General features: G+C 41.9%; 1 protein-coding gene across 2 annotated transcripts; it reads left to right on the plus strand.

Moving 5' to 3' along the window:
* Window positions 1-8,029: 8,029 nt before the first annotated feature.
* Window positions 8,030-24,403, plus strand: MOB1B (MOB kinase activator 1B). Of its 2 annotated transcripts, none has more exons than XM_074147196.1 (6): window positions 8,030-8,061; window positions 12,255-12,421; window positions 15,781-15,874; window positions 21,301-21,434; window positions 23,536-23,699; window positions 24,284-24,403. In XM_074147196.1, the coding sequence occupies exons 1-6, from the start codon at window positions 8,030-8,032 to the stop codon at window positions 24,359-24,361; spliced, it is 669 nt and encodes a 222-aa protein (XP_074003297.1). In that variant the 3' UTR covers window positions 24,362-24,403. The 2 variants fall into 2 exon arrangements, with proteins under 2 accessions (XP_074003297.1, XP_074003298.1); XM_074147197.1 differs by lacking the exon at window positions 8,030-8,061 and adding an exon at window positions 11,295-11,314 and having other exon boundaries at window positions 12,261-12,421.
* The last annotated feature ends 523 nt before the right edge of the window (window positions 24,404-24,926 follow it).

Here is a 24,926-nt window from a genome sequence, read left to right on the forward strand (position 1 = left end):
GCTTTAGTCATTCATAAAGCATTGGTTTTTGAAAAGCACTGATCAGCATTTTGGGAAACCATCCATGTTCCAAGGCATGTTCTCCAAGCACTATATTTGGTGTATGAGTGAGGATCTAATTTGATTCTAGAGCCAAGCTTTTATTGCTGCAATTTATCATCCTCAGCGCCTTGTAGATCGCTTTCTGTAAAGCTCTGCTTCCCACTTTCTTAAGTGTATTTAAAGGGTGTGACTGTTAACCAGCAGGTACGGTTTAGGATGCAGAGGGCATTAGTAATGTAAAGACGTAAGGAGAATGGAGCTGAATATAAGGAAATCACTGTAGCAGGAGGAAGAGTTTGCTATGGAAAGTAGCGTATGCCTTTTGTATGAGACACTTTTGTCCTTGTTTATTAAATCAAAAAAGCGTTACAGTAAAGAAATCACTGGTAGGCAAATACTGTTTATCACCTGCTTTATTTGTCTGATGCACACACACACCCCCTTTTCCTCCTGCCCCACAGGGCGGACGATGCTCTATGGGGCTGCCCCAGGCGAGCTGCAGCTCTCCAGCCACTTACTGGTATTTTCAGTTACTCAGTGAAAATCTTGAACTCCTTCCTGCCTACTTAAATGCTTTAGTAAACCTTTCTTTATTAACATTTCCAGTGTCTTTTTTTAAACACAATCAGCTGTGTTATTGAAAGAAAGAACCCAGACTTGTAGCTTTCTATATTTCCTTATATTTCTTTTATAATTTGCTTAGTTGCATCCATAATGGTACTTCCTAATTTTGATTTCTGTGGGTGCTCATGTTCTGAGGTAGATTTGTTTCCCTCTCTTGTTGGCATGCACTTTGACTGCCTGGCCAGGACTTAAATGTTATTGCTTCTCTCTTAAAAAGGAAAAAAAAAAATATAATTGCTCATTTCCCTTAGGTTCTGCGTGACGTTGGAGTTGTCTGACACTGCTTTTCATCTTTCCTTGCGTCTGCATAACGTGTGCTGTGTCATCCCCACTCCCACACGCGTTACCAAGCGTTTTCCCTCTCTGTAATTGTTTTCCTTTAGAACATCACATTTTCTGGGAAAAATCTTGAGTGACGGGTTTTAAGACTTTCTCAAAAATACGCAATTGTTCTTCTTCCTGCGTTTACGCTTGGGTCTGTGTCTTCGTGATGCTTACAACAAATCGGAGGGAGAGTGGCTGAGATGGTTTGGGGTGCGAACTTCACAGGGTTGAGTCTCTCTGCAGGTTTTGATGAGCATGGAGCACAGAGGTATAAATTTTTTAACAAGTATTAGGTTATCTTCTGTCACAGGCATTTGAATTAGTTTCTGAATTGGGTTGCCACCGGGCAGAAAGGCGTTCTCTGTGGCGTGAGTTCTCCTGCAGCCCTCCTTGCTGCAGGGGATGTACAGCATCCTTTTCACCAACCTTTCTGCTTTTTTCAGTCGTCCCCTATTTACAGCTTGATTGAGTCCTCTTTTCTTCAAAGGAAAATGTGCCGTGTGCTCTTGTACACCAGGAATAAGCGTTCAGATGGCCTTCTAGTGCCAAGTTTTATGTATGGGAAAGGGTAGGTTTTACAAAAGAAGTGTAGTTCTTGTGTCTACTGAGTGATTTATCATTATATTCAGGCAGTAAACTGAGGTTTGAACCCTCATGGAAACTAACCCTTGAAGCGTAACTGGGTGAAATTCTAACTTGTGTTTGAATCCACGCTGTGACCTGCCTTTTAAGTGAGCTAATGCCAATTGACAGAAACAAGGGTTTCCTGGGAAAAGAGAGGAACATTAGCGAGAAAATAGTGCGATTTAGTTTGCAGAGAGCTTAATTAGTGACTGAAATGGTGAAGATACCGAACTCGTGGTCAGTAGGAAAAAACAAAGCAGTTGGAGAGGAAGGAATACTTTGTGTCTAAAGCTGCAAGTAGCCTGCTCTTTTAAAGAAGTAGTATGTGAATATTAGGATATTAGAATCTGCAGAAATAAATCTAGTTTTGATGATGCCTTACAGTTCCATGATAGGTGTGTGTATACGTACACAGTAAATGTTCGTATTAAAATAGTCAAGGAACCTGGATCTGGTTGAAAGAACCCAACAAAAAAGCCAAGACCAGTCCCCAGCTTTCTTAAAAATCAAACTTTATACTAAGACAGAAATGTTGTGAGCGAAGACGGTGTTGGGTTGGTGGGTACCTGGGACTGTGCAGCAAAACCTTCTGGACAGTCTTGATTCTTCTCTTGTAACAGGATTTCAAATGGAGGAGAACTTGGGGCTCTGCTAAAAGCCTCCTTCTTGCAAACTGGGGTGAAAACTTGTTTCAAGTGCTGTTTGGTAGTCTTAAAGCTCTTGGAAAAAGCCTGTGGAGAAGGTTGGGAGCAGCGGTGCAGTGACACTGATAAAACCTGCGGAGTGAGCCTTTTGGGAGGCTGCGGATTTTATACCACAGACATGTCCCAGTTCCTCTGCTGCCCGTGTGTCTGCCCGTTGTCTCTGCGAGTCAGCAGGGCATGCTTAGCCAAATCTGTACTTCTTCCTTTTTTTAATCTAAGTTTTTCTCTGGTGGATACTCTCCTTTACTCCTTTTTGTGCCTCTGGGCTGTCCCTCCTTGCGTTGCCCAGCACTGCCGTTAGTCCTACAGAGGACAACGCTTGAGAAGTTGAGTCACTTCCGTGATTGTTGGCTGCTCTGGGAATTAGTTTAATTGTGTTTTTTGAGCTCTGGTAGTATCCAGTGAGGGCAACTGTGACTTGGCTTTGTTTGTTTTGAGGATTTTCCAGGAGATGAAAGTGTATTAAATGAACACGTTGTAAGTGAAACAAGGGAATTTATTTTGAGCATGACATAGCAAACTGATGATGATTTCCTGGTTATGGGATGGTGTTCTGGCCGCTTCCTTGTTCCTTGTGTTAGGAATTGTGATTACTGGGGAGAAGGGTTGCTTCCAACTGGGTGAAGAGCAGGAACACCATTGCCACCTCCATGGGTGGGGTTGTAGCAGACATGAGTGTAGGAGCATAACACCTCCCCCTTGTTTACAGGCACATTGTAAGTTTGCAGACGGAAAAACGGAGGCGGAGAGACGCGGGGAAATGATTTGTGGCCACCTGACATCCTTGTGGATTTGGCACCAAGTTGCCGCTGCAGGGCAAGCGAGGAGAAAGAGTTAATGGCCAGTTTCCAAGGGCCAGTCCCCTGTCTCCCCTAGTCACAGCTTGGCCAGCAAAAGTCTGTCTTCAGCCGCGTTCTCTTCATGTAAGAGCATCTGACTTCTGCTGGACGGATCCTGCATCTGCTTGGTTTCACTGACTCTAAAATGTGTATGGATAGGAGAAAAAAAAATATGTATTTTAAGAATGTGGATGTGTACATGTTATGACAGCTTTCAGCGCTGGGAGGTGATGGTTGGGACAAGCAAAAGCAAAACCATTCCTTAAGGCTACCTTAAATAACTTTCTCCTTACTGGATGTGAATCATCTGATAAATTTCTGCTCTTTTAACATGTAGAGTCTCGTGTAGGATGGGACCTGTATTTTTTTAAGAGCTGTTGAGGAGATGATGACTTTTTCATCTGCCTCCTTTCATACCATCCTGTGTGGAACTTCCGTCCATGAAACCAGCTATTTTTCTGAGGAGGGGAAGCTGGGTTTTAGTCCTCACCTTGATGGGTAGAGAATTAAAAATCTCATAAAAATACTTATTTCACTGTCAGTACTTTGGTAGAAGGAGGCACTATTTCAAATCAGTTATAATGATAACGGGCACTATATCCCTTAAGCATGTTCAGGTTGAAAAGCCTTGAAAATTGAATTTACTCCATGGTGTAGCAAAGAAAGAGGGTGGGATGCAGAAGGATGGATAACAGTCTCATAAGATGGATAACAATTTTTCAAAAGAAAAAAGTGAGATTTGGGAGTTTGTCTGGGCTTGTATTTATTCCATTTCCACAGACATCTGAAGAAGCTCTTTTTTTAGGCATAACCTGTGTTGTATTGCCATTGTTGTCAAATCCATGTGCTGAAACATTGTTTGGAATTCCGCCTATGATACTTTTTTTTTAGATAGGAAACTTTTAGATTTATGTTTGCTGGTGTTTTTTTTTTTTTTAAAGTGTCATGTTCAATACTTAAATGATGCTTGAAAGTAAGCTGTTTCCTTTCTTTCTCTTCTGAAAGGACCTCCGGCCTTTTGTGGCAAGTTGTGTTTTGTATCTTTTACCTTGGGGTTTATTTATTTATTTTAAAATCTGAATTTCTTGTTAAGCTGCTAAACTCGCAGATCTGGGACTTTTTTGGGGGGGAAAAAAAAATATAACTGGAGGGCTCTGTGGGGAAGCGGCTGCTGTGGGCAGGAACTGCTGGGTTTACACAGAAATGTCTGGAAGCCTAATTATTACTTTGGCAGAATGGAGTACTTATTCCTGAAGATGCTCCACACAGCCTTCCTAAGGACAGTGCTGCGGGAGGAGCAGCGAAATCTGGAAAGAAGTCATTTGGCTCCCACTCTGTGGGTTCTAAAGTGTGGCACTGGGCTTCTGTAGCCTTGGCAACTGGCTGTGGCTTGGGCAGGCGAGAGGTAAGTTAATCACACAAAGACATTCCTTACAAAGCGGAGGCCTCTTGGTTACCAAGTGCAGTGTTAGCTTTGGGAGGAATAATTCCTCAGGTTACCAAGTGCAGTGTTAGCTTTGGGAGGAATAATTCCTCAGGCACCCTTATTTTCACTGGTTTTAGCTGATATTTCTTCTTTTAGTGACTTTAGGTGTAGTGGACAATTGAGGTTCTTCTTATCTCTCATACTAGCTACTCTGGGAAACTTCAGCTGTGTGCCATTGAGCTAAGTATTTTCAGTTACTGTTTCTTACAATAGAGCGTATAAACAATAAACAACATGTATTCTGTTTCTACAGAAATAACCATGTGTCTATTGAAATTTTTCAAGTCAGTGCAACCGATTCTTCCTTAAAAAAAAAAAAAAAAAACAAACAAAGAAATGAAGCAAAACAAAAACCATGGGACTGGAATTTCTAACCACTGCCTTACCTATGTTGTGTAAGGAGTTGGCAGCTCTTAACTCTTTCCCAGACGAGCTGCTTAGTGATTTTGGCAGAGTCTGTGTTTCCCTCCATGTGAAGAGAATTATGCTTTTTACAGCTTCATGTTTCTGACAGTTATTTTTGTTAGATGGGAGTGCTCTTTAGAAGTGTGTTGTTTTTATTAGCGTTCAGATTAAGACAGTGACTGTATCTGAAGAATTTACACAGGGGGATGTTTTTCAAGGTGAGAGCTATCAGCTTGTGCGCTTCGAATTTCTACTTACCTGGACATTTGCTGGCTTTTAACTCTCAGACTACGTCGAATAACCTTCAAATACCCTCTTAATTGTTGGGACAATATTGGACTGTCCTGGAGCACTGCAGTCTTCTGGATTCGAGGTGGCTGGACTGATAGTACCATATCTTAATTTCAAACCTGTTCATATTTGTTGGCCTCCAAATGAAAGTGAACTGACTGAGACAGGCTTGTTTTAATGAGTGGGAATCTGACTGGAAAATAATTGACTTTTTGGTATCGTAGGAACTGAGGAAAGTAATGCCTGGCTCGCACACGTCTCTGTTCAGAACAGAAATGTTGTGACTACTCAGTTTTATAAATAGAAACGCTCGAGTTAAATCTTGTGAGTGCAGATTTTGAACATGTACAACTTAATTTTACCCGCTGTCCTTCGGATGCTGTGATTATCACAGGGAAAATGCGTTTAAATACTGCAACTATTGATTTGATTTCCAAAAAGAAGCTTAAGCTTTTATTTTAATTTCTGTGTTGGCTTGTTGGCTATTAGAAACTAACATGATCATCGTCTGATGTGTCTATTTTTAGCAGGATGTTATCATTTGAAGCCTCATGTTATTGTTTGAAGGCTTGAAATGTTTGCTTTTCTGGAATTTGGTTCTCCCCTTACAGTGTTTCTGTGTTATCGGGATTTAAAAAGAGGTGCAGCAGGAGAAAGGAGACAAGGAGATACTGAACTAAAACTTGGGGGCTTCTCTGCTAAATTTACTCGTTGGCCTTTGGCAATGAGCCTCAGTTTCCCTGTGTCTAACAAGACGCTAATGATTCCTACTTCAAAGATACTTTGTGAGGATTAATTAATGCTTGCAAAGGCCTTTGAAGATGAAAAAAGCAGGAGTTGAAATAGGCAGTTTCCATGCCCCAGGTAAATGTTCTCTAGGCTGTCTTGAGTTTGGCTTTTTCAGAATCTCTTGAGCGCTCCCAAATATTTTGAAGGGTTTATTTCAGTTGGACCATGGTGGGAGACACTGAGTGGTATAACCTTGCAGAGGTTATTTACTCTCACCTTCTCCCAAGGAAAGAAAAAAAGATGATATCCCACAACCTCAGCGGTATACACCAGTCAGAAGAATATAGGTGTATCCTGAAAATGGTGCCGCTGTGGCGTTTTCTATTTATTTTCCCCCAGGGCAAGTTTCCGTCCTTTCCAGTGTTTGATAAAACAGTCCAGTGACGAGCCTTGTATGAAATGATTTGTGGTAATTGCAGCCTGAAACAGATTGGAGGAGCAGTGCCCTCTGTGCTTTTCATGGAAGTTGAATGCTTGTGAAATTTTGAAATAAAATCTTAAAATTAACATGTTGGTTTGGTGTGTGATGTGCAAGTATGTGTGCAAGGAAGAAAAAAAAAAAAGGGTTTTCAGATCCTCACATCTTTTCCAGGGTGGCTTCTCCTCTTCTTCCATTTTGCCAGTAGCATAGTAATCATGTATTTTGTAAGTACTGCATTAGTTTAAGATGCTGTAATGAATTATGAGTGGATTAAGGGATAACTTGGTGTAGTCTTTCTCACTCAAGAGGAATTTGAGGAAGACTTTGGAGCACTGTCAGTGGTTCTGTGGTTTAGGTTGTGGTGTTGCAGCAAAGCAGGTAGGTTGGCAGCCTGGCTGGAGTCAGGGTTCGGACTTCCATCTCCATCCATGTGGTTGATTTTGGATCACGCTACATCCAGGGCAAGGGTTTTTGCTCCTCAGTTTGAGCCGTGTTAGACACAACAGTCGGGAAGAGCTTGAGGGTAGTTTTGTGGTAAGAACAAGCTGTGAAGTCTGAAGTTTTGTGCATAAGGAACCTAAGCTTTTCTGGTTTGATTCAAGTTTTCCTGGATATGCAGCAGACTTTATAGAAATAGATAAAAAGCTCCAGCGCACAAATAGCTGGGTGTGAGGAGTCTAAGCCAGGCCAGCCAAAGTGCTTTTCTTTCAGTGCGAAGGTTTAAGTGGCTCCTTTCCTGCAGTTAACAAGAAGTGTATCGAGAGTTTAGGCTGGATATCGTGCTGTTCTGGTTGTAGAAGATGTGCCCATGCTGTATTTGAAGCCAAAGTGGGCTGTTGAGACAGTGGTCAGAGTATAAGCAGGCCGCCTGAAAACTTCCCTTTCTTCTGGAAACATCATCTTGCCAACCTCAGACGGAACAGCCTGCAAGAATCTGCATCATTAAAACCCCTCCGTGTCAGCAGATGATTAGATAAAATGGCAGCTCTGGAGGAAATTTTGTGTTCTTGCCTACGAGCGAGTGGTGACGTCTTTGTGAAGCCAAGCGGCGTGTGGGCTTGTGACAGTGGGATGAGCTTTGGGTGGCTGGGAGGTGGTGGCTTCCTGGCCAGGATTCCAGGCTCATCCGGCTCAGGGAGGCAGCTGCTTGAAACACGTTTCCTGATTTAGCACTAGGTGGAACTGCATCTGGCACCGCTGGCGCTGTGCTCACCTGTAAAAATAGAAGGGCATAATTTGCTAGAAACGTTGGATGTGGGAGTGAAGGGAGCAGAACGTCCTTGGAATTGCAAGATTTCTTCAGAGAAGGCAATTCTTGGCAGACTCGAAATTGGTTGTGACAAATAGTGGGGATGATGCAACATGTTCCCCGTTCCACGACCTTTTTTAAGTCCAAGCAAAGTGGGATCTTAGGTGTGGTGTTTCTGAGGGTTTCTGTGTCCCCTTTCACTTCTGCATTCATGTCATGTTTCCAAACTTGATGGAGGGTTCAGAGATTCTTAACAGGGAAAGGCAGGTGCTGCCGACTGGCTCCGAGCATTTTTAAATCTCATGAGAAATGGCTCACAGATACAGCTAATTCTGTTACGGAACGTAGCTGAAAATAAAATGTCATACTCGATCAAGACAGCTATTATTGTGTGTGTTGTTGGCCACCATACAGAAGTCTTTAAAGTTACTTTTTTCACCAAATGCTCAAGGAGCTGAGGAAATAGACCTGGAGAAAGAAGACTTTATAAAATCTGTCAGGTGTAACAGATTGATATAAAGGAAAAAAATATTATTACTATTTTTCAAGATGCTTTCAGCTCAGTGTTGGGAATCTTAATGTAGGATAGCAAGAATAAGATGCTGCTGCGCTCGGGGCTTAAGGGAGGAAGCAGGATTACTTCGTAAGGTAATTTGAAGTGGTAGTTAACTGACGGTGCGAAGGCATAAATAAATGAGGATGGTTTTTTGCAGTCCTGAGTAATGTGCTATAGGAAATCCTGCTTTAGCAGGGGAGTTGGACTAGATGATCTCTAGAGGTCCCTTCCAACTCTGAAAATTCCATGATTCCGTGATTCAGTGTTTTTGGTTAAATAATAGGAGAGCTTCTGAACTAATAAGGTACTTGAAATAATGTTTGCAGCAACATTTACAGCTCGACTTGCCAAGAGCATACGTGTCCTATAAGGGTTTTGGCTTAGAGAAGCTGTATTAGGTTGTTGAGTCCCTGAACTTTTGTTTCTCTCAAGGAGTGTATGACTGTGCACACAGTTAACTGCTTTCACATATGGTGAACTGCATAGATGCATGGAATTCCGATAATTTATTGCCAAAATTGCAGATATTTCCATAGCACGCGACGACTAGCAGCCTGCATTTATCCTAATTGCTTTTCCTTTTGGATGCCTGCCTGCCTTTCGTATGAGCCCGTTCCCTGCGATCTTAGGACGGCTGTGCTGAATTTGGGAAGTGGGGATCAGAAAGGCAGTGAAGGCAAATGTGGAACAGCTTATTTAGAATAGTTGGTGAGACCAAATCATCGTGTATCCTGTTGTTGCAGCTTATGGGAAGAAACCCCCCTGTTTCTGGGCAGGGGGGAGCAGAGACTGAGTGATACCTAATGATTTTTCCAGTGTGTTGTGTGTTCTCTGCTTCCTTGACCATAGAAGATCTCTGCTGGGTATTCAACAGACCTGCAATAACTTGGTATGGTCTGGGGTAGATACGGTGTGAATTCCTACCCAGAGTTTTCTCAAACTAGACTATTTTATTTAGGGAGTTCCTTTGCCGTGCTTTCCTTGTTCTCGAACCCTCATCCCTTTCCTTGGCTTATTTTTGCTAAAATCTGAATGGTTTCTTGGTTTAGTTATTTCACAGCCTTTTTCTGTTTACTGCTTCATATATTTCTCTACCATCTTCTCCTTGCAAAGGTTTTCTGCAAAAGCTGTATGTAGGATGGAATGCTCTTGGTAAGTGCTCCCTCCGTCTGGTTAGAGCTTTCCCCATCCCGCTCGGGGAGTTCCACGCACCCAGGATAGTCTCTATAAGGAGCTTGTAGATCTTGCCTTGGGCAACTCCACCAGACCAGTGACAGCAGTTAAGTTTTTCAGTCTTCATTATTGTACGAAAATGACATTATTGCGAAAGAGAAGCTGATGTATGTTAGGTTTTGAGACGTGGTGGAAGGAGAACGTAGGCTTTAGGAATTGGGGTTCCTATGTTAGTGTGTGTGGGGAAGGAATCTCTTCTTTCTCATTTATAATGAAAGAATGAGCTGAGCTTTGGAGTGGTGGTAAGGCTGTGGAAACCTTTGGTTTCCTCTTCATGGAAGTATTAAGAGTTGGTTTCTCTCATCGTCTAGTTCTGATGGAGCGAGACCAAACTCTTGGGAACAAGTTAAGAAGTGCTGTGCTTGTGTTTGGCGTGTGCTGGTTTTCTTCTGCTTACGCTGCCACGCGTGGAAAGGTGATTATACCAGTCTCTCTCACTCTTTCGTTGCTGTGAATATTACCTTGAGTCAGCCCTGGCCAGGCAGCCATACACCAAAGCAATTGCCACAGGTTTTAAGACGTATTTTTACCCCTTGTGTTGGATAGTGGCTATAAAGCAGGTATGTTCCTGAAGAGAAAAATTTGGGTCTCTTAAGCAGTCACTTAAAAGATTTAGCTTTTTCTTTGGTGTTTTTTTTTTTTTTTTTTCAGTTGCTTTTTCTGCAGCGTTGGTTTGAGCCTGGCCTGGGGACAAATGCAGGTGGCTGGAGGGGGGTGGGAAGAGAAGGGAACTCCCTGAGCCACAAAAACTCCTCGCTCCCACTGGCAGGCCATTATTTTAAGATTTGAATCTGGTATCCTTGCTTAGGGTGAAATGCAAATGACTGGGTGCATGTTAGAAGCGTCCTGTAACAGAATATGTGGGAGCCATACGTCTTCCTATTTCTGGCTTTTAGTAGCTGACTGCATTAGTGTTGGACCGTGTAAATCTCTAACCAGCCAGACCTGTGGGATCTGTTCAATACCCAAAGATGCACCTGCAGAGGTGTTGTTACCTGCCCAAGAGAATTTGGGGAACTCAGTGTATTTTCTTCTTTCATTGTTCTTGTTCAGGTCTAAACTGAGACTAAATGAACCGTTGGGCAGTTTTGTCATGTGGCAAATGGCATCTTCTCGATCACTCGTCATGATGTGTTTTGGAAATAAAGATTTTTGTTGTGTTCTTTGCTTGAGCTGTTGGTATTAAGGATTGTAGAAAGGAGTGATCTTCACTAATTTTCTGTTGATGGCTGTAGTGTGGTACGGTGGGGAAAATGAGATGCAGAATTAAGTGTCTTAAAGTGCTTCTGTGTGACAGCGTAGCTGCCTGAAAGATGAGCTATGACCTTTGCATCTTCAAACATGCAGTTTAAAAAGTTAGTAAGCCGTGGAGAACCCTTACAACCTACTAATAAAATTTCTGTTTGGCCCTGTAAAGAGTTGGTGAAAAATGGGCAAAGTCTTTATATAAAGAAATGAGAAGCTGGGTAATATTTGTAATGAAAATTCTGCTGTCTGGGTTTCACATCTTTCCACTTTTTTTCATTGGAATTCAGAGTTTGATTTTCCTTTTCCGACAGAAATCTTTTCTCAGCTTATACACTAAAACATTTGCAAATATTGGCTTATTTGACACTTTTCTGCAAGTATTTAACTTCACACGTCATGTTTCTGACATGTTAGGGGTTTGTGTGCCATCCAGGCTCACTGCCATCATTTAAAATTCAAATGTCTAAGCTTTTTTCTAAGTCAGTCCATGTTTTTCCAATGAAATTATAGGTAAGGAAATGATTTATATGAGAGTTGTAAAAGTTGTCATCCTTATTCCTTGCGTAACTGGTGGACTGAAAGGTCCGTATGCTGTGAAGCCAGGCGAAAAGGACGTAGAAAGTTTGTGGAAAATGTGGAATTTTATCAATCTTGAGCTAAAGTGTTAGTTTATTTTTGGGCAACTGTATTTAAAAAAAAACCACCTTGAATTCCCAAAGGATACCAGATACTGAAAAAGGTTTTTTTATGTTGGTAGCTAACATAATATTCTGACTCAATTAGGCCTGCAGAAAGTACGCTTTTCTAAATAACAGAAACTTGTTTCTGATGAATTAACAGTAACTACTTAACCCATCGTACCTCATTTGAAAAGGGAGAGGTCTGACCCTGCTGTCCCCGCCTCCTTATTACACTTGTGCAGGTGCGATGACATTTCGTGTCTCGTGAAGGTGGGTGTTGAAAAAGAACATGTTTTTTTCTGTTAAATAAATAGTATCTTTAATTACCGTGACAAGCTTCCTGACTGTTCAGAGTAAAGGTTTCTGTTTGGCTGGGCTGCTGGCCTGAATATGTGACTGTCCAAATTCTGGGGAAGGAAATAGTTTTGGTCTCATCTTGCCTATGATCTAGTTTGTGAGTGGGAAGGGGATCTGAACATTCCCAATTGTCCAGCTGACTTAAGAGTGAGCAGCCGAGAAGGCAGGGTAGTGGAGAATCCTTTAATTGTTTAAAACAACAGGTCAAAGCACTTATTGCTTTTGCATCCCAGTTTTTGTTAAATACCCTTTTACGACATGAAAATACGGGAGCGGGGAAAGTATTTAACGTTAATCCTGTGCTTATGCGTGTCTTTTCTGCTCCTTTCTGTTTCCCTCCCCTTTCCACGAGTTCTCTAACCATTTCCTCTCCCATTCGCAGTGGTAGTCGCTCTTCCAAAACCTTCAAACCAAAGAAGAATATTCCAGAGGGCTCTCACCAGTACGAGCTGCTAAAACATGCCGAAGCCACGCTTGGCAGCGGTAATCTCCGGATGGCTGTTATGCTTCCAGAGGGTGAAGACTTAAATGAATGGGTTGCAGTTAACAGTAAGTCAGAAAATGTGTTTGTTTTCTTGTGTTTTTTTTTTTTTTTTTTATAAGGGGGATGTTAAATGTGGGGTGACACTTGTGGGAGGACAACTGCGTGTTCCTTTTCTCGTGGCTCTTCTGTCCTCCTGCCGTTGGGAGAGGTGAATGTCGTGTCATCGAGAGCTGACGGATGCAGAGCGACTCACCCAGACAAAAAACTCCTTAAATCTCCCTTGGGCCAAAAATATGTTCCTGTTAACAAAATAATTCTTATTCTTAGTCTGAGGACTTGATTGCAAACAAGCGCTGCAGTAGAAATGTCACTGCTGTTTTTAGAAAGTAGCCTGTCAGTGCTGTCTTAATATGTTTAATCTAGCTCTTTTTAGCTAGCGTTGTTACCCAATGGTATAGTTGAGCCTCTGTGTACGAAGCTTAAAACCTTAATTTCGTTAAGTGTGAGGGCCAGGTCTAAACGATGTTAAGTCTGAGGTCATGTATGGCCTGAATTTCCTTTTGCCTGTAACAAACCCACAGATAGATCTTTGCAATTTTCCTAAAGTTAGTTCCTTCCTTTTGTTTTTACCAAGTTGAGAGCCTTTGCTCTGGTAAGTCTCTGATGTCATTATTTTAACTTCCTCTAAAGCCATTTGTCCTTGCTCTCTCCTTTGGTGCTTGGTCAGGCCAAACAATGATGCCCAAATTAGTATTTTCTGATTGCTTGACCATGTTTCCTCCTCCTTCCCTTCCCTGCTGCATGAATTTGCTGCCTGCCTTCTCCTGTTAAAGAATGGCTTAACCCACATCCTATCATGGTCCGTAGCCCGTGCAGAGTTTTGGCTGCCACAAACTCTTCAGCCCATCTGGGTATTTCCTCACCTTCTGTGCCTTTGGCTCGGCGTGTTTCTGTTTGAGCACTGCAGCGCGGTGTAAGTTACACACAAGATAAACATCTTCGAATTGTTTACGTGGTTCTCTATTTCTTCTTGCTCTTTGACATGTTTGGGAAGTGAAACTGTTCCTACTGACTTCAACCTTCCTGTTCTTAATTAGCCACCCGGTGCTCTGGAATATGATTTGCCACCGCTTCCAGGGCATGTTGAAATTGCTGACACCATCCTTTAGTCACGCCGTATTGCAAAACTGTCTAGAGAAAAAGCCAGCCCCTTTTTATGAGCAAGCATTACTAAAGATGCTTCGCTTACTCCTGGCACCCTTTTGGTGCTTCCTCCGCCTTCTTTCCTGTGTGGCAGCGGTGTTTTTCCCCTCCCAAATGACTTTAACTGCTTAATTAGCTGTGTGGCAAAAGGCACACAAGCACTTGACAAAGGAGTGGGAGCTGCCTTTTGGTACCAGCTGCGTTCTGTAATGAAACGGTCCTTTTTCATGCCTCCTGCCGCAAAGTGGGGGTTTAATGTTTATTTTTTTTTTACCTGTGTCTAGAAGTGATTAACTGATTAGGTGCTCCCTTCGTTTACAGCATCCCTCTCCCACACCTACTACCAGTTAATGGGAGCTGGGAGCCCATTCTGTAGATTGAGATAATCTAATAAGGAAATAAAATATGCGGCTTAATGTCATTGGTTTTGCCCTTCACAGTAGCGAGAGCACAGGAACAAATGTGCCCGCTTGGCTACTTCTCACTCAGCTCTTCGCCTCCTGATGTCTCATGGTGATGAGTTGACTTATATGTAGGTTTTTCAAATAAAAAAAACAGAAGGTGGGTAGTGTACAATCAGTTTGGTTTGAGTTTCAATTGAAAATATTTAAAAAATAATTTCAGAGGCACATCTTGCCCCAGTCTTTGTAACAGAACACCAGAGAGTGTGCACTTTGAGTAGAACAGCACTTGGAAAAAATAAACTAAGTCCTCCAAACTTCAGAACAATGAGTAAAAAAGAGGAAATGGAAATACGCAGCGACACTGCTCAGCTTTACACATGTTGGAAGGGAGGTTCTTGTGTTTTACTCGTTTGCTGGGTGCTGCTGGCGGAGGCGGACGGGTCCTGTGTCTCAGGGCCTTCTGAGACTTGCAAGTGCGGGATTCCCCATAATCGCTCATCTCCTCGAAGTCGGGGTGGGATTTTTGAACGTGCTTGCCTTGAAGCAAACGCTGGGCTGTGGTTTCTGTTGGGAGCAGGGAATGGAAACTTAATTAGCAGTTCTTGTGCACACTTAAAAAACAAGGGCTGTATATAACCATTTCTCGCTGCCTTCGGTGTTAACTGCCTCCTCTCCCTGCCCAAACAAGCTTTAGGGTCCTCCTTGTCCTCTGTAACTTTTATCAGCCTTTCTCAATGTTGTTTTGCTGTTTTCTGCTGTGCGGGGGTGGGGTGGGGGCAATAGACTTTTATTGCTGGAGATGAGCTGTGATAGGTGCATGCTATACCATTGTTTTTTTTTATTATTGTTATTAATTGCTTCCCTTTTTTAATAGCTGGGAAGTTGCATGAGACATTTGTAACTTGTAGCCTGCATCTGCTGACCAGTAGCTGTAACTTGCTGCCATGATGTTGGTGTAATCTTTGATTATTCTCTGGAAAAATCAGTGGGGGGAGCTGCAGTATTTAACCCTCCCTTTCCTTCAGCTCTCAGCTACTTTCACAGTAGGTGGTATCTACTAGTGCTTACATTTGGGATGTTTTTACAGCAAAACTGTCTATGTCTGTAATAGAGGTAAGCGAGGAACACAAATTTGGGGAGGGTACCTGGTAATGCAATGGCTTCTCTTTGGCACGGCTTCAGATTGAGAGTGTGTTGTTGGTGTCACCCAGAGAAGCTGTGGCTGCCCCATCCCTGGAGGGGTTCAAGGCCAGGTTGGAGGGGGCTTGGAGCAACCTGGTCTGGTGGGAGGTGTCCCTGCCCAGGGCAGGGGGTGGCACTGGGTGGGCTTTAAGGTCCCTTCCAACCTGAACTGTTCCGTGATTCTATGAAATGTTCTTTGAAAAGATAGGCTTTTGGAATACAAAGCCTGAGGGTTGCCAGCGTCAGTTAATGGGTAACAGTTCTCTCTAGTCGGAAAGTTGAAAATATTTGTTCTGTCCCAGACTTGCCAGTAGAATGTGGGATTCTAATAAAAGGCACCAAACTTTGAGAAAAGGAAATAACTCTGCTTTCTCTTTCCCTTTTGTTCTTTCAAATGAAGATTGTGCTGCAGGAACAATGAAATAGTTCTTGCCAGAGGCTGTTCTAGAAAGTTGGTGGTTACATTCTGCATCTCCTTTACAATACATCTTAAATAGAAGTAACTATGAGATATTTTTTTTTTCTCCACAAATAATATTCCAGCACCCACTTCAGCAGTGTGTGTTTTACAGTTAAGGCTGTAGGAAACCCGTGTTGCCGTTACACTGTTAATCGCAGCTTTAAATGTTTTACAGCTGTTGACTTCTTCAACCAGATCAATATGCTTTATGGGACCATTACGGACTTCTGCACGGAGGAGAGTTGCCCCGTGATGTCTGCTGGCCCAAAGTAAGAATATGTTTAACATGTTTTCTTGAGAGTGTGCAATTTTTGAGATGATTTTGCAGTTGAAAACTTGAGACTAGCTCAGTTGAGGGCCAAAACCAAGGTCACTTCTGTAGGCGGAAAGGATGTCTTCTCTTCTTACCTGTGGGGGGGAAAAATTTGAACCTTTGGTAAGAGAATGGGGAGGAGAAAGGTGGGTTTTGGGGATTTTTTGGTTTTGTTTTTCATTTTCTTTAGCTTGGGAAGTAAACTGACTGTCAAAATTAATTTTTCCTTTTTTTTTAAATGTTAGTGAGTGCTTCTTAAATTTAGATTTGAAGTTTTTACATGCTAGTGTTCATTTAGGGCTTACCAAAATTTTCCTTTCAGGCCTTTTCAGCAGGGATTACGGAAATAAACTTGGCTACCCCATCCCTCAGCTGAGTTTCACTTCTTTGATTCTTCCTTACACTTTTGTTCAGACATTCCATGTTTGTGTTGTTGCTCGCTCTCCAGCTGCTTAGTGTGCTCTAAAGAAAATACCTGCGTTTCTAAGCCAGTGGTAAGGGAGGGCAATGCTTCCTTTTAAATTACTGAAAAATCTTAAATAAACGATAAACAGTCCTCTCCTCCACTTCCTCCTTTTTCAGACTGACGTTTGTGGTTATTGTCTGAAGCAGCGATTGCAGGTGCTGTGGTGGGGAGTTGAGGAGAGGGCAGGAGCTCGGCGAGATGAAATCAGCCAAGCAGCCCAAGAAAAGCTTTGGCTCTACTTTTTTAAACTAAAAAGGGACGTTGCTGAATGCCCAAACCAGTGTGGGCAGGCAGACCTGCTGCTGCAGAGCGGGAAGGTGGGGGGGGGGGGAATACAAAAGGAATCACAAGTTCACCATTATGCAAAAGGACTTTGGGATAAGCTCATTCAATAACATGGCTCATTGTCTGCTTTGTGCTTGGGCATGCAGAACAGACTCTTATTTATTAAAAATAGTTCTTTGCTTTATTGTTTGCCTGCTGAGAAGCAGTTATTTGGGGGTGGAGGTTAATTATTAAAGGTTTAGCTGTCTGGTTGCCAGAGTAAACAATTTATTTCTCTCCAAAGAGAGCAATAACTATTGATAGAAATATAAGTCATGCTCAAATAGTGATGCGGCGGGGTAGAAAAGAGATGCTAGAAGATGTGTTCTGCCAAGGTTTTAATTAGGTGATCTTGTCCCTAGGATTTGTAGAGCGCTCCCCAGACTCTGCAGCCCCCAGGTGTGCTCAGGGATGGGTTTTGTGAAAGGACTGGAAGCGTGTGTGTGAGGGGCCGAGAGCAGGAACGGGTGATCTGTGAGGCTGGCGGTGCCTGGAAGCAGAGCATATACAGTGTTTTTAGTTTGAGTGAGCATGGCTTTCTTTCATTTAAAAGTCTGGTACTAGTGTTTTGTCTTTAAAAACCCTTTCAAATAAAATTAAAAAAAAGACCCTTGGCACCAAACAGCTCACCTAGGTTCGTGTCTGGGTTTTTTTTTGTTTTATTTTTGATATTGGAGGGTTATCTTCTCTAAAGGACTACCTTCAAGCAGATGCTTGGGGCTGTATCGCCGCTTCTCCAGCCCATGGGTTCTTTTTGGTAGCGATCTTAACCAGAGGCAGGTATGTTTTTGTTTGCTGTGGGGTTGCTTTCATTTGTTTTGGCCTTGTCTTTGTTGGAAGACCTGCTGACTTAGCTTGTATCAGGGTGTTAGTGATATGAGTTAGTTAAGGATTGATGTAAAATTCAAGAACAGATCTCCCACTCGTGCTGCACAGCTCACTCTTGACAAATGTATCTGTTTAAAAACATACAATTACTCACAGTAATGTCCCATTCTTTTCACTTCAGCAACGACCAACCATTTCTTACCCAAACCAACCCTCCTTGGGTATCACTTGCTGTTCTTGCATCAGTTACAGCATCACCATCAGTGCAACAGGCGAGATAATAAATTAAGAACTTGCATAAAAGTAATACATTTATTCACCAGCATTTTTCAAAGCTGGGTGTCTGACCTGGGGCTCTAAAATCCATATTTAGGTGTTTGGGTGAGCACACGCATAATGGCAGTAAGATACTTCTGATTTTCCTGAGATTTATTGGTCCGTGGTGCTTCTCTCTTCATATGTTCAAATCGGAATAGCTGGGTGTTCCAGAGTGGAGAGCTCCCCTAAATCCTACGTGGGCGTAATGCAGCGTAATTGAATGTTCACATGCTGCCTTCTGCAGCAAAAAAAAAAATAAATCCTGTAATCAGCTCCTTGAAATACCCTCTGTCTCTTAGCAATATCGATCCTTTTGCCTTTTTGTGACGCTCTACTCTGTGCCCGTGTCACTTGATGACAAAACAGGGTAAGTATTTTTTCAGCTGTCTTGTTGGAATACAGTTTTGCTGAGATTGAGAAATTATAAGTCCAAATAAATGTCTGAGAATCCTTTAAAAGGCGTTACTGAGCCACTGCATTTTATTGCTCTCGGACAGGGGACCAGCTTTAATGGTAGTCAGGCTTTTTTTGTTTGTTTTGGTTTTTTTTCTTCCCCTTTTAGGCTATGTACATGTAATTGCACAGTAAAGGAGCTGGTCCTACGAGTGTTTCTACTTTGGGATATTTTCTAGTGTGAGAAGCATAGTTGGGTTTTCTGTTTAGAGATGGCAAATAACTTGTTTATTAATATGAGTGATTTCTAGCGGGGTCGTTAGGGATTCTTAGCTTTTCCCCTGCACTTGCTGAAATTAACTGTGTATTTCCTGCTCTGTCCTTCATCTATTGTTTTGCCCTTAAACCTCTTCTAAACTGTTGAGGTTTCTGCAAATGTATTTTTCTGTAGAGGACTAAGGTTTATTTGTTTCTATCAGCAGAGCTGTAGGTGGTTGCTCACAGGCTTGGGTTAGAAATGTGATTTTTACCCTTCCCTTGCCTGTAGCTGGTCAAATGATTCTGATACGTGGGAATTTTTCTTGTGCGTTTCGCTTTTCTTTTTTCTGTTTAAGAAGCTGGGATAGGATTCTTGATTTGTTGTCAATAATGTATTTAATCTTGTAGGAAGAGTTCATTTTCTCCTCCCTTGTGAAACCCAAGCCTTTTGACAGCCCAGGAACAACCGTGAATGTTACGCCAAGTGCGTGGAGCATGGGCTGTTTGCCAGAATACTTGCAGATTCTTTATATGACTTTATTTTTATCAGGATGTATCTGGTGTTTCTTAAGAGCTGTGTTACTTAAAGGGTCATTCTATGGCATTCCTTCCTCTAAAAAATGCAGAATTAACCCATAGTGTTGGGGGGGTGGGGAGGGAGGGAGGCTTCTCATGGATATATGTTATTTGGAGGAGATTTTTTAGCGTTTAGTTTGCTGTTTAGCTCTGTCTCCAGACTGAACCTGGCACCTCAGCTAAGTGGTGATGTTTGTCCTACGTTAACATCACTTACATGTCGTATTAGGTGCCAGTACTCCCATAAGGGTGCCAGTACTGGCTGGTGAGGGATACAGTTTTTTCAGAAATCCAAACACATTTTGGTCCGTTCAGCGTGTATGGAATTTTTGCGTGGCTTTTGAGATACAATTTTAAAATGCTTTCAGACCCTCTGATCTGTTGCCTTTATAAAAACAGGACCTTTTCATACCATTGTGAGCAGCGTGCTCCTCATCACTTGTAAAACTTGTTTATTGGGAAAATGTTCTCCCAGTTACTGTTCTGAGAAAACTGAATTTGTTAAACAAAATTAGAAGCCAGATTTATCAGATACAGTTTAGCTTTGCATAAATGATTTGTATGATCTTTAAAATAGAAGATCCTCTCCAGTGTCTGCACAATACCAGTTGGAGATAGGAAGGAAAAGTTTAAACAGTGGTGGTTGCAACCCAAACATTGTGTTATGTACTAAAAAATAACAATCAAATTGTGCACACTATTGTCTATGAAAAGAAAAAATATTAACCATTAATAACACCTCTTTAATTCTTTTAAAAAGAACCAAGATACAACTTGTAGATGAAGTGGGTATGTTTCCTGCAAAAGCATGACTGAGCTGACATCACTATCCTTGTATGTTTTGGTTGGTTTGTTTGTTTGTTTTTTAATTTTATATTTTTAAAAGAGGCGTGCTGCAGCTACTCTGAATAATTTGTTTCTCTGGGAGGGTTTCAGAGCTCAGCAGACCGTCTTGCTTCCTCTGGGCAGCAGGCTCGCCCCACGGGTATCTCTTCCATTCTGATTTCACGAGGACTTGCTGTCTAGTTGTGCATGTAAATGGATGCCGTTCAATACAATTTTTGTGGCTTTTTAAATTCCTGAAGTTAAAATGATAGCTGTAGAATAAATGACACTGGAATCTACTCACTTAATGTGCTACATAAAAGTTGTCAGAGTTACTAGCTCTGTGGATGGAAAAGGATGCAGAGAGCACGTGTTTTGCTGTTCCGTAGTTGTGTCAGTGGTTTGTAAAGGTGTGATATCACCTTATCTACAGATGGAAAAATTAAGCTAAAAGGCAGTAACTGGCCTGCAGCTGTCATGGGGGTCAATGGTCACAGAAACTGTGATTTTTCTGCATCTTGGCACTAGACCTTCAGATATGAACCTTTTCTAAGGAGGACTATTTAGTCCAGGAGCTTTTTTCTAACTCTTAGCTGAAAGGTTCTTTCTACCTGCTTCCAGTTTTGTGATAGTATTTCTTGGCGTTAATCTATCCCTTGTCTCTTAATACGATTCATAATTTGGGATCTGCGGCAAGAGCCAATGTGGTTAGGTCTTCAGTAATGCTAAATCTGTAAGAATATTATTAAATGTCAAGAAATTCCATGAATGTTAGGGGTCGAATGTGTCCGGCTGGCAGCTGCGGCAGATGTTGAGCCACGCACCCATTTGAGCCCTGGAGCTTAGTTTTTATTTGTGGGAGAATCTCATGTAACTTTTTGATGTTTCACTTCAACTGTCTGTGATGTTTTTCCTTTTGAAATCGGGGCGGGGAAAAGCAACTTCAGAAAAGAACAAGTAGCTATTGGGCTTTCAAGGTTTGGACACCTGCTCGTGCAGCACCTTTTGATGTGCTGGGAGGCGGGTTTGACCGCAGGCTGCCGCGTATGTTTTGGATGAGTTGTGCCACAATGAAGATTTTTGAAGGTCTTCACGGGGTGCAGAATTTCACTGAATTTCACTGAATTTTTAGAGTTGGAAGGGACCATAAAGATCATCTAGTCCAACTCCAAGAAGAGAGTCCAGAAGAGAGCCCAGCGAGAGTAGGATCGCAGCGGGGAGAGCGGGTGGAGAGCAGATGCCTCGGGAGCGTTTGGACCTTGGTTTCAAGGAAGGGCTGTGGGAGGGTGTGGGAGAACTGGGAGCAGAGCAGGAAGAGCAGCCTTCCAGGCCTTGATATGAATGATTCACTCGTCTTAATTAAGAAATGTCTTGTTGTTGTCGTCCCAACCCAGATATGAGTACCACTGGGCAGATGGGACAAACATAAAGAAACCAATTAAGTGCTCTGCACCAAAGTACATTGATTACCTGATGACTTGGGTCCAGGATCAGCTGGATGATGAAACGCTATTTCCTTCTAAAATAGGTAAAGTAAATAAGTCAAATTGAACAATGTATTTGGGTTACAGTTGTACAGGAATATTCAAGTCTTAAAGCATTAAAAGGTCTCCTAAATAACTGACTGGAGTAGGGCAAATTGAAAAGGTTACGTTATATGTATAAAGGCATTTTTATCTCTTAAGATAAAGTTTATGTGGTAGTACATGAACTTTGCTCTGTGTGTTCGTACTCCTCATAAACATCTTGTGACAATTTTGAGTACAGAACTGCTGTTTCTATTTAATAACTGGCCGTGTTGATTGAATCTGATAGGTTTTTTTTCATTTTGAACAGTGGGTTGTTTCCTTAGAAATAAGGGTCTCAAACCCTTTTAACCAGTAATTGGTACAAACTGGCAGCTTTTTGATGCAGGAAAGATCCTTGATGCTCATGAGGGATTTCATCTAGGCCTTACCTCCAAAGAAGCTGAATTAATGATATTTTTTTTCTTCTCAAGTGAACGTGAAAGATGTAGGTTTTTAAGAGGTTTCTTTCAGAAAAGCAGGAGGAAAATAATAACAACCACCAGTTCGGAAATGTTAACAAGAAGAAAACCCGGCTTCTAGAGGCACGAAGGACTATTTGTTCTAAAGCTCCTAATTGGCAGTTTTCCAGACCCCGCTACTTACAGGCTTAGGATCCCTCGTGGAAAAAGGAAGGGAGATCTCTTAATTGCTTTTATTTTGTGAATAGTTTCTGAAGCATTTGACACATTTGCAATAAGCCTCTTCAGAGACGCAGGGCCACCTGTCAGAATCAAGTGGCGTTTGATTTTACTTACAGTTCAGCAGAAACGCAGAGAAGGCTGGTTAGTTTGGGAAGAAGTGAGAAAAAGCTAAATCTTCCCAGCTGAATAGATGTGAGCGTGGTATTTTCACGTACCACAGTGTTTGTTTTAGTGTTTCAGGGTAGAATTCAGAGCTGGGGAAAAAGTCTACTACTAAAAGGAATGTTACTAAATAGGTTAATATTGAGTTGTGCTCAAAAGATTCCATCAGGACTTGATCTTTCTTTACCTGCAGCATATACTTTGCTGAAGAGTTTGGTTTTTTTCTTTTAATAGGATATATTTTTGAAAGGTAGCGATTTAAAAAGAGCCTTAAAGGTCAGAATAGATAACCAACTAAATAAGAACTTCCCACGTGGTGCAGCAGCCTGGGAAGGAAATGTGATGTCCATCTAAGCAGGGCAAGCTTGAGTAGGAGTATGAAAATTTTATTACTAGGGTTTTAAAGCATTGGTGAGATCGTGATTGGCCTCCAGCATCCAGCCTGGGCCTGTGGCCTTCAGACAGGTATTCAGTGATTCAAAAAAGGCTGCAAAAGAGCTCAGCTGACTGGGAAAACTGCTAGGTGATGAGAAGCTAAACAGGTTTAATCTTTTTAGATGGTTGATGCATATCTTTTTTTAGCCTCCGGATGCGTCGACTAAAGAGATTATCACTCCCGGTAGCCGGTTGCTCTTTTCTAACCAATTTAAATAAAACTAAGGGATGGTGATGAGCAGGATGGAAACAGCAGTCTCTTTGGCCACGAGACGGGTGGAAGAGACCCTATTTCTGATTTCTCTTGAGCCAAGAGAAGTGTAAAACTCAATGGCTGACAGCAAAGGTGGTTTCAGTTCCCTACACAGAGGTGTAAAAAGGAGTCCCTTGGAGCACCCAGGGGCCACACAGGTTCTGAGAGTGTCTATAAGCGGATTAGATCCCTGTGTTTGGGTATCTGAATCTTACCAGAAGGGAAGAAGATTCTCGGTCAGAGAAGTTCTTCAGGGAACTATACTGAAGCATAACAAGACTTAGCAGCTGGAAGCTGAAGCTGGGAGGGTTCAGCATAGAAATGTGGTCAGATTTGTCTTGGAAGAAGTTCACGAGGTTCTGGTCTGCTGAAGGACAGGAAACCTCCCCTCCAGACTTTTAATGAGCTTGTCACTGTGCTTCAGCCTTAAGTACATTGTGTGATTTATAGACGGAATTGCTGGGTGAAAGCCTTCTCGTGCAAGAGAGAGGTTTGGGTTATAATGCCTTTCAAAATACACAAACATGACACGGGAGTTTAAAAATAAGCCCCCTGTTTTCTTATTTCTAGGTGTACCCTTCCCAAAGAATTTCATGTCAGTGGCAAAGACAATTTTAAAGCGTCTCTTCAGAGTTTACGCTCACATTTATCACCAGCACTTTGATCCAGTGATCCAGCTGCAGGAAGAGGCACACCTTAACACTTCTTTCAAGCACTTTATATTTTTTGTTCAGGTAAGTGTGGCAGGAGCAATGTGGTTACAGTTATAGTCTGGAAAAAGTAGTACAGCAGATTGATGGACCTTCAGTTTCTTTACAGCTGGTTTGTGTGTAGGAAAGTCAACACCTCCAGGACCCTAAGACAGTGTCTAGTCCATTTGTATATATAGTTATTGCTAGAAGCATTCAAGGAATGGAAAAGTTTTCAAAAAGTATTAATTTGCTACAAAACTGAATACTGAAAAGTGTTGCCAACTAATTCAATAGAACAGTAATTGCTAACTAAAGAAAGAGGGAGGATGGCACCTGAAGCTCGATTGGAAAGAGTGTTCTTGCTTCAAAGCAACATCCCTCCCTCCCCTTATAAAAAAAAAAAAAAAGAGCATCTTATGTTTCCTTCTTTTAAGTGGGAGGGGAAAAAAAGCTGTAGGCAGTTGAACGCTGCTGTTGAGGTAACGGCAGCCAGGCAGAAAACACTGTAATCGCTGAGCCTGGACTCAAAGAGCCTCCCCCGATAACTTCTGTCTGAATAAGGCTTCTCACCTGAGCTGCGTATCTAAAACTCTGTCTGTCTGTCTCTCTCCTCATCCCTGTTACAGGAATTCAACCTTATTGATAGAAGAGAACTTGCACCACTTCAAGAACTGATTGAAAAACTCACCTCTAAGGACAGATAAAAGGAAGAGGATTTCTTGAAAAATCCCTTGTTTCTTTAAGCAAGCGTGTGGTATTTGTTTTTTGTTCGTTTGTTTTTTTTTTTAAAAACAACACAAAAACCTGTGCTGTTACTAATGACGGCCAAGATCTACTTTCTGTGCTTTTCTTAGGGGAAATCTTTTCTCTGTTAGTGACACATGGTAAATAGCTTTGGTTTGGTTTTTTTTTTTAACTCCCCCGATTGTTGTTAATTCATTGTGGAATTTTAGCAGGTGCTGAGTGTTTATAAAGGAAACATGCTTGGGTGGGGGATTGACTCTGCTGGTGGATGGGTTCTTGTGTTGTGGCAGTGGTTGCCCATTCTCACGAAAGTCCCTAAAAGACTTGCTTATTTTCCTCTAAGTGCCTTGGCAGACTCACTTCTGAGGTGCAAAGCACATACAATACTCAACATTGCTGGAAACAGAAAATACGAACTAACACCCAGGACACTTACTGATATTTCTTTTAGAAAAATTTATATATATATATGCTTACACTAAAAAAAAGCCATAACTTACTGAAATCAATGATCTCCAGCTTTTA

This window comes from Numenius arquata, chromosome 5, assembly GCF_964106895.1.
Source record: "Numenius arquata chromosome 5, bNumArq3.hap1.1, whole genome shotgun sequence".
Classification (NCBI taxonomy): domain Eukaryota; kingdom Metazoa; phylum Chordata; class Aves; order Charadriiformes; family Scolopacidae; genus Numenius; species Numenius arquata.